General features: G+C 35.5%; 1 protein-coding gene across 9 annotated transcripts in view; it reads left to right on the top strand.

Annotated features, from left to right (window-relative positions):
• PARD3 (par-3 family cell polarity regulator) overlaps window positions 1-14053 on the top strand; it is a 721872-nt gene that overhangs the window by 532990 nt on the left and 174829 nt on the right. For all 9 annotated transcript variants that reach the window (XM_036761384.1, XM_036761385.1, XM_036761380.1 and 6 more), the window contains one exon: window positions 6867-7124. In XM_036761384.1, coding sequence (XP_036617279.1) covers window positions 6867-7124 — 258 coding nt within the window. The remainder of the gene's footprint in view (window positions 1-6866; window positions 7125-14053) is intronic.

Here is a 14053-nt window from a genome sequence, read left to right as displayed (position 1 = left end):
TAGTGGTTTTGTGCCTCTCTGTGACTAGTAGAACTGTCTTCAGAAAACTCTGTTTGCTCCCAGAGCCAAAGTAAGGAGCTTTCTGGAATGGTAGAGCCTGCCAAAGCTTTTGCTCCACTGCCGTAACAGCAAAAAACAGTCACTTTCATGACATAATGAAGCACATTTGGTGTAGGCTTCCAGCACATTAGGGACAAAGTTTGGGGAGGATATGAACAAGAACCACACAGGATGAGTTGTAATCTACACCAATGGAGGGAACTCCAGAATTAATGAGATTTCAGATCATTTGAGTATTCAAGCTAAAACTTTGCAAAAAACAAACAAACTGAACATTTCATTCATAGATAGATATATATTTATATTATTATATTATATTTATACATACAATTCTCTTTCACCTTTCTTCTCCCCCCTTTGTGTGTGTACATGCATACATATGTATCTATCTATAATATTCAGATATATACATATTTTTAATAGAATGAATAGAATGAGATAGAAGAAAACAGAGACAGAAAAACAAAGACAGCAAGAGCTCATTTGCTCTGACCTCTGCAAATCCCTTTTTCCATCTGTGCACTGATAGAGTTTTGCTTCTGTTGTTTCTTGTGTAGTCATGGTATGTTTCTAATTCTGCTGTGTTCGCTTTTCTATTTCTCTTATTCATCATTTTAATGCTACAATCATTTTCTATCATGTTGAGAGCCCACATCACATTCAGCCAATCCCCAGATGCTGAAGATAGGTTGTTTCGAGTTTTCTTGTTTTGTTTTTGCTATTATGAATAAACCAACAAAGACAATTATTTTTTGTCTTGATAGGTCCTTATTCTTTTTAATGACCTCCTCAGGGCATAGTTCTCATAAAGGGCTCACTGGGTAATATGATCCTTTTTATAATTTTCTTGTGTATTCAGATTGTGTGTGCTTCAAAAAAAAATTGCCGGGATGTCCACCAACAGTGTATTAGCGTGCCTACCACTGATAGTTCTGATGAGTTCAACCTAGAGGCTTGGGATGAGGGAACAATGGTTAGGCTTAGAATCAGGAAGAACTAGACTCAATTCACAAGCTGTGTGATATTAGCACAAGTCACTTAACCTCTCCTATCTGTAAAATGGGGATAAAAGCATATGACTCAGGATTGTTGTGAGTATCAGAGATAATTAATGTACATAAAGTGCTTTGCAACCCTAAAGCATTATGTTATGACTGTCATTAATAAGCTCACATTCCAACATGATTTGTCTCTAATCAAACTCCCCAAGTCTGGATTGCCTTGTAAACCTTGTAAAGCTACGAAGACTTCTAATATAATTGAATACATTGTCTCTTTTACGATGGGAATTCTAAAATTTACCTTCCTCTTACCTATAATGCCTAGATTTTCTGCCTACAACATTGGTATTATTTTGGCATAGCTATAGTTCCCACCTCCTCATTTCAACTGGATTTTCATATTTTAGATGCAATCATGTCCCAGGATCATTTACATGGGCCTCTAAAGCCCTTTCCAGCTCTCAATTGTTTATAAGATTTGATAAAGAACAAATGGTCTAGATTGGAAACATGTTTCAGGGGATATTTGTCTGATCAGTAGATTTCACTTCCTGTCAACTTTTCCTACTGCTTCTATAATATTGAATTCCCGTCCAAATATTTGAATGTATCGTCAACATAAGAAATTCAGTTTAGATCTTGAATCTGAAAGGATTTGCATTTTTTTTTCAGGAAATCTATACAGCATTTAAGTGATAGTTCACACTCTGTGATAGTAGCCTTGGTTTGCTTAGGAGGGAAAGCAGAAGGGATAATTAGTTGAGCTCCAGCCTTCCTGTTGTCTGATATTTGTATATGTATTCCACAGGGACAGGATGTATGGAGTAGTCAATAAATTGATGAAAAGTTGTTAGTAAATAAGAACATTCCTTCTAGTTGACTAATGCTAAACCTCACTCCATTACAAATTTCTGCAATGCTCAGTGATTTTCCAAAATACTATTTTATAAATACAGGAATTAGAGATTGATAGACTAAGAAATTGCAGATTCAGGAGAATCCAAGATTTTCATTGTCAAAACTAAGCTGCTGGATGATAATGCAACTTAAAGGTTTTGTTTTGTTTTTGGTTTTTTTTTTTTTTTTTGTTTCCAAAAGATTTGTTAATGAAGAACAAACCTAGATACTGTTTGACATATCTGGCATTCCACACTCTGAAAAAAATGGGTTATTTTTGTCTTATTAGCTTAATACACTCATGTCATCTTACTCCATATAACTTTACTCAATATAGAACATCCTTGGAGCATTTTTGCTAATATATAAAAGTTCAGCAAATATACATTTTTAAAATTGCCATAATTGCCATAATTGCCATAAAAAAAGTTCCATTGTCTTAAGGCTTCCCCACCAAGTATCTTTACTACTGTGTGATGCTGTTTCACAGCTTTGGATGGGAAGGTACTTGGTATGTAACTCAGTAATTAACATACCCTTTTTTTTTCATCTCCATGGAGTCAGATCTCTCTGTAGTGAAGAGTTTCACATTTCATACCCTTCCTTAAGGGTTTGAGGACTCATACCTCATAGTCATAATAAACTTCTTTTCATCTTTTTGTAGTGGCTCTAGAGCTGAGAGCCATTTGTTGTAAAAGCAAAAATCCTAATGAATAGAAATGTTACAAGAACAGAAGTCTTGTGTTTTCTCTTCATCATGCATCATCCATTTTAATTAGAGGAAAGGGTGGTGAACACTGTGACAAGAGTCTGGAATTAAAATCATTAATTGATGTCAAGCTGAAGAGAGACTGTTAGCATGAATTTAGTGACAGCAGGAAAGAAATTAACCTTATTGCTTTATTTAGTATATTACATTATTTTGTGTATTATTTTCCATGCAGGTTCAAGGCAATTTCATTATCATAATGGAAGGGACAAATACTTGGTAAAAAAAAAAAGGAAATGTGTGAATATTTACTTCCTGGCAATTAAGCTCAAATGATAAATTCTTTAATAACTAAAAAAAATAAATAAAATGTTCCAAAATTTGTCACTTCCAAATTCAACATATTTGAAAGTTAAGGAAGTGGTACATAATGTAGATGATAGAGTTGGGTTGGTATAGCTGGTGGAAATTATTTAAACCAAGCTTCTTTACTAGAAGGGAATGATCATTCAGCTAAATTTAATGTGGGGATTTGACCTAAGGAAAATGGGGGTATATATAATTCTTAGCAGCTCCCTTACTGGTAAGAAAGATGAAGACCTTCAGTATTGTAGAGATATTTTGTGACTTAGGGATGGGGAGGGGGTCACAATAAAAGAATAGAGAGGGTGTCATCTTGCAATGCTGACCATCTGGAGCCATTAAAGTATCAGCTGGAGTATGGGTTAGACGGTGGGATATTCTCTTAATATCTTTAAAGAGTTCCCATTAGAGACCATAGTATTTTTATTAGAAAACCCCACAATTTTTCTCCCCTGGGCCAAATATTTGCTTCCCTCTGAAGAATTAAAATGTATATCATGCAAACACAAACTGTTGGTTATATCACTCTTTCCACCACTTATAATAGATATATTCATGTATAACAGAAAATAACAAAGGCTGTCTTTCCTATGCTTTCATTCCTTTTCCCTAAGAATTGCTACTAAAATTAAATAAGTACACAAAACATTTTCCTTGTTTTTGCAACCCCATTCCTGCTACTGCTGTTTGAGCAAGAAACTTCATTAACACGAATTTCTAAAATGGACTTTAAAGGAGACATTACATGAGCTTAGGAACCGCATTCTTTAGCCTTTTGCAATAAGAATGCTACCTTTGTGACTTCATTTATGCTACACTTTTAAGGTTCTGATGTTTTCATTATAAGTGTAGGCCACAGGGGGGAAAAGTGCTGACAGCTTTCATAACTTTTGGCATAAAACACATTGGTGGCTATGAGATAAGCAGTTAAAAATGTAATTTCTTATATTAGTGGTGCTTAGAGGGGAAACCAATGGTTTTTAAGAGGCACAATAGAGGTGGCTGTTATGTTTATTGGGTCTTATGTGTAGTTGCTTTTAGTAATAATGGCCAGATGTTGGTAAAAGAGATTAAAGATATGGGCTTTATGAGTATTACCTTATAATCTACTCCTGTCACTGAACAATTTCTTCAAGGAATTGATTCAAGTTATATAATATATATTTATTCCAGTGTGTATTGTCTTTCTGTAATTAGGGACTGAAGTGTCTCGAAATCTGGGATCCCGTCGGTAATAAAATGGAAATGAAATGTAGCAGAAATTGGGGAAGACTATTTAGGCCCATGCTTCCTTTGGGGATAATTCTTTCATAGCAGTTTACATAGGTACAGTCAAATAATTTTCTTTTTAATAAACTGAATGTTACAGACATCATGTCTTATGTGGAAGCTGTGCATTCATTTTTAAACCAACTGACACCTTCTCTTATTGTAGCAAACACTGATAGTAGCCTAATAAATCAGCAACACGTACAGTCCTCCATTCTCTCAAATTCAGAATTTTCATTCAGATTCCTTACCAAAGTGTCCTTCCAAAGGACTGAGATGTTGTCAGGGACTGGTACAAATGCTCAATCACTCCAGCTATTATGGTTGGTTAGATATTTCTTTGCTAATGATCAGCAGTGCTATAGTTAAGTGGGTTGTCACATAAGTGGGCATAATTAGGCTTCAAATTAACACCCTATTGAGTTGAAAGGTTGAACTCATGCCTCTCTATGTGCTATTCTTTCTGGATGAATACAGAGTCATAAAGACAGCATAGTACAAAATATTAAGGCTCCCTTTCTACTTGAGTCACCTTTCTTTTACGGATCTCAAAGGACTTAATGGGAATCTTTTTTTTTATGTCATGTGAGGTAAAATTTCTATTTAGCAAATGAATAAACAGATTTTAAATCTTATGAAAACTTTATCTAAATTGATGGAAGAATCTGAGTTCTTCCTCTCATCTATAATGAAATTCATGAAATTTAATTTCCCTTTAGGGTATAAGACATTTCTATCTTTTCTTCTGAGCAAAGTAGAAGGTTATACCCTCATTTTCTAACTGGAAAATTAAAGTAATAAGGAGAAGGTATTCCTGGTTAGTCTAAGATCAACCAATAAATCTTGACAAAAATCTGGAATGATGGTAAAGAGCCCTTGTCTGCTACAATTGGGAAAAAAAAAAGTACTAAACCACTAAGACCCTTTCCAAACCTGAAAGCAAAAAAAAAAAATTGTCTTTTTTATGGTGGAAAATTTGTTTTCTCATAAGGCATATTTTGCTTTCTTGCTTCTATGGATTCTGCACCATAATCACTTTTCATTAAGTTTGAAAAATAAAGGGAAACTAAATTAAAAATTGCTGTAAAGGAGAATGTTTATCAAAAACCATAAAATTTCATTTCTGTATCTTTTTCAATGGGAGGCGTATCAGAGTGTGTGTGTGTGTGTGTGTGTGTGCACGCGCACATGCATGAGTGTGTATGCGTGTGTGCGTTTCTGTCTGTCTTTACCCAGGTCCGTGATTTCATCAGGTAGCAACTTGGAAAATCATTTGCAAGTTATTATCTTAGAAAGCTGTCTAAAGCTTGTCAAAGTTAATGGACTTGCCCAGGATCATAAATTTGCATAGCATCAAAGATAAAGTGCTGAATTTGGAGTCAGGAAGGCCTAGGTTCAAATCCCACCTCAGACACTTACAAGCTGTGTGATTCTGGTTGAGTCATTTCATGTATCTGTGACTCATTTTCCTAACATATAAGATGATGGGATTGGATTCATTGGCTTTCAAGGACCCTTCAAGCTATAAACCTATGATCCCTTTAGTTTCAGAGGCAGGTTTTGAACCAAGATTTTGTGATCCCTGTTGCCAGACTTACAAGTTTTCCTTGGCATCAGCTCTCATCATTTTGACATGTATATAATCAAATGACCAAATTTCTTCATGATTGACAACAAACATTCTTACAATTGCGGTCAATTAGGGACACAAATTATTCAAAAACATTTCAGTGTGAAGATAACTTTGCACCAAACCAGCATGTTGAATACCATGCTAGACTTTTTTTTTTAAAATGTACATATACTAGCCTAAAATATTTCCCTTTTTTTAATGCAAGGTAGTTTTTTGAAAACTGACACATAGCTTCTCTGACCTTAACTATGGGATTGCTCAATTCTTTAAACATTGCACAAAAAAGCAAATAGATACTTCGTGAATAATTCAACAAAGGGCTTCTTTTGCTGTTAATAAAGAATTTATGATGTAGACTCATGTTTAAGCTACATATTATAATGGATATTCATAACTAATTTATCATGGTTAGTGCATGGCAACCAATTGTGAATTATATTCTAATATCCATTTGTAACACTAGTTTTAATAATTCTTAGCTTCTTAAAGCTCATAGATGACATAAAGCAGATGCTCCTCCCCCGCCCCCCCCCCCAAAAAAAGTCTGTCCCTGATGATTTCCTAGTTTACTTCATTAGTAGTGTTTCTACCCTTAAAGTTTGAACTGTGAACCTAGTGGGGTCTTAGAAAATAGGTGTCTAAAATAACTATTCTCAGGTTGTCCATCACTATTGTAGACAATAATCATGATAGGCTAACTTAAAGATAACAATATTCCTTCCAAAATTTTTTCTCCTGTCTGCTTGAACTGAAGTGGTTTATGCAGGATTTTGGAGGAGAGGGAGAGAACAACAATGTTAATATCTAAATGTACATAATAGGGAAGAACCGTGTGTGATAAACTAAAAATAAATAAAGGAAAAAAAATAATATAAAAAAAACATAATAGGGAAGAGAAGTCTTATGCTATTCCATCTTTGTTTTAACTTTGCAGGATTCAAGCCAAAACTCGAGAATTTCGAGAAAGACAAGCTCGAGAGCGTGACTATGCTGAAATCCATGATTTTAATCGGACTCTTGGTGGTGAAGGTGACTCATCATATGCTGGCATATCTTCCTATGAAACCTCTATGAACAGTGGGGCAATGACTTTCAATGCCAGGCCCCAGAGCCCCAGAGAAGGACAAACCACAGATGCTTTGTATGCCCAAGTAAAGAAGCCACGAAATTCCAAACCTTCACCAGTAGACAGGTAGGCACCAGATATCGATCAATATGTGGCTGAAAAATTCAGTTTCCTGTAGTTTTTGTTAAGGGAGTTGATTGTTCATTATTCTAAACAGACCTGCATTTTATTAATGGCTTTTAAAAAGCCTGTGAATTAGAAAAAATAATGAGTTCACACAAATTGTCTTAATGCAATGAACAGCACATGTTTTGGTGGCTTTTCTAATGATTCACACATATTTCATTTTATTCCTAAAATGGTTTTGGGCCCAGGATTCAACCTTTAGTTTATCACTCTAATAAAACCCAACATAATAATTGCTACTCTGGTTACCAGGTATTTCATTTTATTGCTAGGAAGAAGGAAGAGCTTTGACTTCTGTTTGGAACTATTAGTTAAAAAATCAGAAAAATGGGACTACTTATTTCAGCTCTTATTAGGTACTACATTTGTTCACGTAACATGATTTTGCTCTATAGGAATTAATAATGAAAAGGAAGAAGACAATCTGCTTTTAAACTGCAGGTGATTAAACAGCATGGTAGACTCTTGAATGTTTAAAGCCTTGGGTACCATTTCAATACGTAGTTCATCAGCTACATATTTCTTTCCACCTTTAAATAGATCATCTTTAAAATAGACTGCCTTGCCTTTGTATATTTGTTCCTTCACGAGCGTGGTAACTCCTCGTGGAGGAGTCTTTATTTCTTGTTGCCTAATAGATGACTGCCATTGTTATGGACAGTTTACTGAAGCTATCACTTATTTTTGATAATGGTAACTTTACATGTGAGCAGTCTTTGAACTTTAAATTTGCTTGTTGCACTCAAAACTAACACATTGAAATTCCCTGCTCTACCGTATGAGAGTCGTATTTAATCACTACATGTTGCACACATCACCTGAGCTACAGTCAGCTGCTTCCAGCTATTTTTAATTAAGGTTTGGAAACTGCTGCGGCTAACCCTCTGGCAAACCCAGAAAGAAGCATTTTAAAACATAGTTATGTTGAAATAGCTCTCACAAGAAAAAAAAAACAACCCTTAAACTGACAGAAGAATTTCAGTTTATTCTCTATTTTGACTTTCATTTTTCTCCTCTGGTTTATCTCTTTAATATACTCAAACACATTGTCCTTAATTGTATCAAGAGGATAATATTAAAGCTTGAAGACTGCTTATGCGGTAAGTCTCCATTGGTATGATCACTCAGCTGGCTCTCTTTGCTGTATTAACTATGGCAGTTATGTCAAGATGTGAAGAAAGTAGTTTTCAAGGATAATAAAAAGAGCAAACAATTTGGTTTGTTATAGACTTGTTTGTGGGAAGAGCAACATAGGACTAAAGATGACATTTCAATTCTACAAATATTAGGCCATATATTTCCTTGGAAGAAAGATAGATTGGCATTCTTTGAGTAAAGCTAAAACTTTTAGAGGAAACTAGGAAATGACCAGTGTTTTAGGTTTCTATCAAACAAGTACACATTGATTATATAAGAAGTTTTATTTTCAGCTCATTCAAGAAGCTCAGTATTACGGGTAAGCAGCAGGCTGGGAAATAGCCTTATATTAGCTCATGTAGACCCAGTTGGGATGATCATTGGCTTTGATCCCCTCTTCTCTCAACAGAGAGAGGCCATTGGTAATGGGAACATTCCAGTATAGGAGAAGTTAATGCAATTCAGTTCAACATTTGTTAAGTATTTAACTGTGTATCAGTCTCAGTGCTAAATGCTTTGCTTTCATAAGGCAAAAATGAAAAAAAAGTATCTATCCTAAAGGAACTTGCATTTTACTGGGCTACCATTCACTGCATGGTGAAGAGGTTGGCATGGTTGATTAGATGGAAAGGGCCAGAGCAAAGTCAATATCAGAGGGTTTACAGCCTATTCTAGAGCAGTAGAGATGATAGTGCTTGTGGGAGAAACCAGCTTCAAGTGTCAGGATACAATTATTGATGGGGAGGGAATGAGCAAGACCAGAACTCTAAGTGAAGTTTGTCCCACTCAGTGCTGCTCAAGTGCTTGCAAGTTTAAGCCTGACTTGACCCCATCTTCCAGGACCCCTGTCAGCTGGTGAAAGCTTCTTCCTCATTGGTTTCCATAGAAATGATAAATCAGTGTATTTCTCTGGATATGAAGACTTTATGGGATGATAGTCATCACTGCCCGACTTTTTTCCCTGGACTGTCTTCCCTAAACAATCCTGGCATTTCACATTTGGTTTTTGTCACCTAAAAAGTATAATAATGGAAAGTGTGCTCACTGGTTGTGGCATCCTAATACCTTAGTCTTGAACACTTAACTGCAGCGCTGACTCTGGTACTGCCTATTTGACTCTTAGGAAGTCACCTAGTTTCATTCAGCAAAGTCACTTAAACTTATCTTTGGTTTCCTTCTCTGTAAACTAGGGAGAATGATACTTGTTTAACATACTACTTTGTGAAGAAAGTACTTTGTAAACCTTGAAGAAAGAAAGAAATATAAGCTCTTACTTTTGATAACTCGACTAGTATAACTCTTTCTAGATTAAATCTTCAAATAACGAAGAAAATTGTCAATCAAAAGTCTGTCATCTTTCTTCATTCTTCTCAACCCCTAGGGCTCTACCCCACCCCAAAATATAAAGCACTTATTTTGCAAATGTAGCTTCAATCTCAGAGTAATACAGAGTGGCTACACAGATGTCAGGCCAAAGAGGGAAATCAAATGGAACTGAATAAAGTTTTTCTCTCTGATTCTCGACTCGCATATAGAAATTTGAGGCTTCAATTCCCCTCTACCACTTCAATCAAGGAAGATTGGTCTATAAATATTCTCTATACAATCATATCAGTTCCATGAGCTGGTTCTCAAAAGAAATTAGGCCTTGTCATTATTCAGATTCATCATGAGAGATTTTGAAATTGCTTCTATGGTGTAAACATGGGGCAGAACAGCAGTTGGGTTAAAATAAAAGTCAGTGATGAGGACAGTGAAATAACTGGTGAGAAGGGGAGGGAAGGCAGCCCCCCAAAATAGGAACCATCAATCAAATCAAAACTGTACTTTAATAATTTAAAGTTCTTTATTTTTGTACTTGCCTAAAGTCCTTAAAGATCCCAAGTCTTGATGCCATGGGAGCATAGTGAGGCTCAGATTTTTCAAACACTGTCAAATCCTGATCATTCTGATCACATCAAGTGGTTGTCTTCAGTGAGAAGGAGAGGGAAAGAGGATGTTTTCCCATCTTAGTCTTCCCCTCCTCACCATGAGCTCAACAAAATTAAAGTTATAGCAAAAAGATTCAGTTGTTTAGAGGACATTGGTTGACAGTCCAGCTATGAAATCTATCATTACAGTTTTCATTTTAGCCCACGTTATGCCTTGGCAGTCACCAAGGTACCATTTATTCAACTAATAATTCTGTTTAAGTAATTCTTTTGTTAAAAAGGTGAGGATGCTGCCTCTGAAGTTCCTTACACATATGCCAATCTGTTTGGCCACACATGGAGGATCTTTTTTTTTTTCTGGAAGGTTTGGATGCTAATTGATAATTTTTAATTTACATGAGGAGACTAAAAAATTCATATTTGTGTAACTAAGGAATGGAATCTATAGTTAAAAGATCTCATTGAAAAGTGACTCTAATGGATATTTGCTGACTGTCACAGTGCAATCATTTGCCGCCAATAGTGCACTGTCTTCAAATATAATTGAATTGAAGTGGTCGCTGTGCTGCTGTAAATCTAAATAGCCGGGAAATAGTAGGCTAGACTCCTCCAACTTGCTGAGGACACCTTAATGGAAACATAAATACCATAATCATATGCTTTTTGCATGCATTTTACCACTGAAGAGGGAAATGCTGATTTTAAAAGGAGAAACCTCTGTGAACTGACTCTTTTTCCCATTAAAATTGGAATCTAGTTGTGTCAAAAGATGATCTTGTGGGGGTGAAACAAAACTAATTTTGTCTTAGGTAGAGATGTTATGAGGCATGCACTATCTTTGAAATGTAGGGTCTTATAACAGAATTGTGTGTGTACTGTTCTTCACTAAATGTCAAATGCCACTATAGTTAGACATTGCTTTATTTAATTAGTAATATTTATTGCTGCTTTACTTGAGAAGAAATTAAAATTTGATCATAATGAGACTCACAGTAAAGTAATGTAGACATATATTTTAAGAAGTCCTCAAAATAAAATATAATAAAATAAAGAAGTCCAAGTTAAGGAATTATTTTGTCCCATGGAGGTAAAAGATAGGCATTCTTTACAATGATATGAAATATTTGATTTCAATTCCTGTTAAGCTCCTCACGAGTAAGAAATGTTGCATTCATTGTATTTGTATCCCTAATAGCTGGAATAGGGCCTGGCATACAGTACAAGTTTTATAATCTTTTTGGACTGGTGTGTGTGTGTGCGTGTGCCCATGCTAAAGGGAACCCTTGTTATTATACTGAAAGTACTGAATACTTTAAAAAAAAAATTTCTCCTTTCACCACTGTGGGTACTCCCTTTACCTTTACCGACTTCAACCCAGCCATGATTATGACTTCTTCATGAGTTGCTATAATCAATTTCCTGGGTGAACCTTTCTAGATCTGTTAAGTTGATCTTCAGATGATAAAGACAGACCCTGTTGTCAGCTGATACTCAAGGTCTTTCCAACTTGGTATGGACCTGCTAGAGTTCTTGCTCCTCTGGCCCAGCTATTGAGTACCCAGACTTCATGTTCAATTGTAGCAATAGGAAAGGATATCTGAGTGTTTACAATGATTATAGGAATTGTAATATCACTAGTCTTTGGTATTTCTATGAGAATTTAAAGTTTAAGGTATTTCAAATTAATTCAACTCTGTAGTAATCTAATATTTCTCAAACACAGATTCCATATAAGGTATGTTGCTTGGGTTAAAAAGTATAAAGAAACCAAAAAACCCTGCCTCTGTGCTCAAGGAGCTTACTTTATACTTCAAGAAAGAGGATATAGGACATTTACAGATAGTAAATACAAAGTCCACACAAAATAATTTCAAGAGTGAGAGAATATAAATAAGTAGGGACATTGGGAAAGAACTGGTATGTAGAAAGTGGAAGCTGAGCTACCCTTTTCAAGTCAGGTTGGAACTCAATAAGAAAAAAAGCAACTAAGGAGTATATTTCACTTATGGAGGATCATCTATACAAAGACATGAAGGTGGGAGATGGAATGTCATGTACAGGGAATGTCAAGAAGGCCAGGTTGAATGCACAGAGAGTGCATCAAGAAGGGGGTAGAGTAATATGAAGTGAAATGAGACTGAAAAGGTAAATGAGGGTTGTATTTTGGAGGACTTCAGATGCCAAGATGAGAAATATGTATTTTTTCTTTGAAACCATAGTGAGTCAATGAAAATTTTTTGATTAGCAAAGTGAGACATTCAGATTTGTCTTTTATAAATATCAACTTAAAAACTTGGTAGAGGATGGATTGGAGAGGGGCGAGACTGGAGGCTGATTAGGATGTTATTGCAATGGTCCAAGTAAGAGGTGATTAAAGCCTAAACAAAGTAAAGGCTGAGTGAAGAGAAGGGGACAGATCCAAGGGAATTTGTTGGGGTAGAATTAACAAGATGTGGCAATTATTGGGGTGGGTGATGAAGGGAGGAAGGAACCTACAGCAGTATGCACAAGAGGGAAAAGTAAAGGATGTCTTTAAAAGGTTGCTAACCTGAGTGTCTAGAGAACAGAGGTGATCTCAACAGGAATAAGGATGGATATGAAGTGGAACATGAGTTTCATCTCAGATATGTTGAGTTTGAGAAACCTATGTGACATTCAGATAGAGATATTTGACTGAAAGTAGGGAAAGCAAAGCTGAAGTTCAGTAGAGATGTTAGAGCTGGATATATAGATAAAATAAAGCCATATGTATAATAATAGGTTCTCTGTTAGACTTTTTTTCAGGTAAAAGAAATTCATTTCCTTTCCTTTGACTGTTCTGAGGTAGTTAGAGAAGCTATTATGAAATTAAGGTTGAGGTAGCACAAACAGCCTTGCCAATGGAATCTCAAAGCAGTTGGGTCAAGATTAAGACCAGGGTCAATTTTAATGACTTCCTGCTTGATTCTTTTTTTTTTTTTTGTTAATTGACATTACCAGGAAATATAATTTATTTAGAGAAATGATATGCAATAGTTAATATGTTTTCCTCATCATTCAGAAAGGCCCCTCATTTAAATGTGCTATAAAAACCCAGGGATACAAGAATACTATTTTGGTTTTCAAGTGTTGAGCTTGTTCCAGCTTCTTCCTGTTTTGTTTCTTTCCCCCTGCTTTTGATGAAAAACTGACCATTTCATTAGTTTATCATTATCTGAGTATAACACAATCTTACTGTATGTACAATTCCCTTTGACCCTTAACTTTTAAACTGTGTCCTTTCTGCTTACATCTGTCTCTCAAATGGTCTAAGAATAATTTCTTGTGAGGAGAGTCTGTGAATCCATGAGCCAGTTGGCTAGGCATTTACTGGTCTTGGGCTGATTTTTTTTCTACTTATGCATGTACTCTTGGTTCATGATGGAATATAACACAGCTTTTAATATAAATTCATGAGGATTTCTGTAGAGTCCTGTTGTGGGGCATTTGCCATTGCATTTCAAGGTGTTTAGATTATGATTTTGGGGAGAAATTTACCAAGAGTTCTGTCTAAAACCGATTCCTTTTAAATTTAGCAGGTGTACTAGAGCCTTTTTATCCCAAACCTGTATCCTAGATTTGGATAACCATTTGGTTGTTTTCTTTTTTCCCACTTTGCACAAATTCTTGTCATTTTTCTCTTTAGGTGACTTTTTAAGTATTTCTAAAAGGCAGGAGTGGGGAGAGAGTTCTGTTGCTCTCATCAAACTTCCTATCAAACATAAACAGTTTTTTGATCCAAAAAAATAGACACTAAATTCAACAGTTATTGACTACCTAGTA

The sequence above is a fragment of the Trichosurus vulpecula genome, chromosome 5, assembly GCF_011100635.1.
Source record: "Trichosurus vulpecula isolate mTriVul1 chromosome 5, mTriVul1.pri, whole genome shotgun sequence".
In the NCBI taxonomy this organism is placed as follows: domain Eukaryota; kingdom Metazoa; phylum Chordata; class Mammalia; order Diprotodontia; family Phalangeridae; genus Trichosurus; species Trichosurus vulpecula.
The sequence above is the reverse complement of the archived record's forward strand: the minus strand, read 5'-3'. Positions and strand labels throughout refer to the sequence as shown.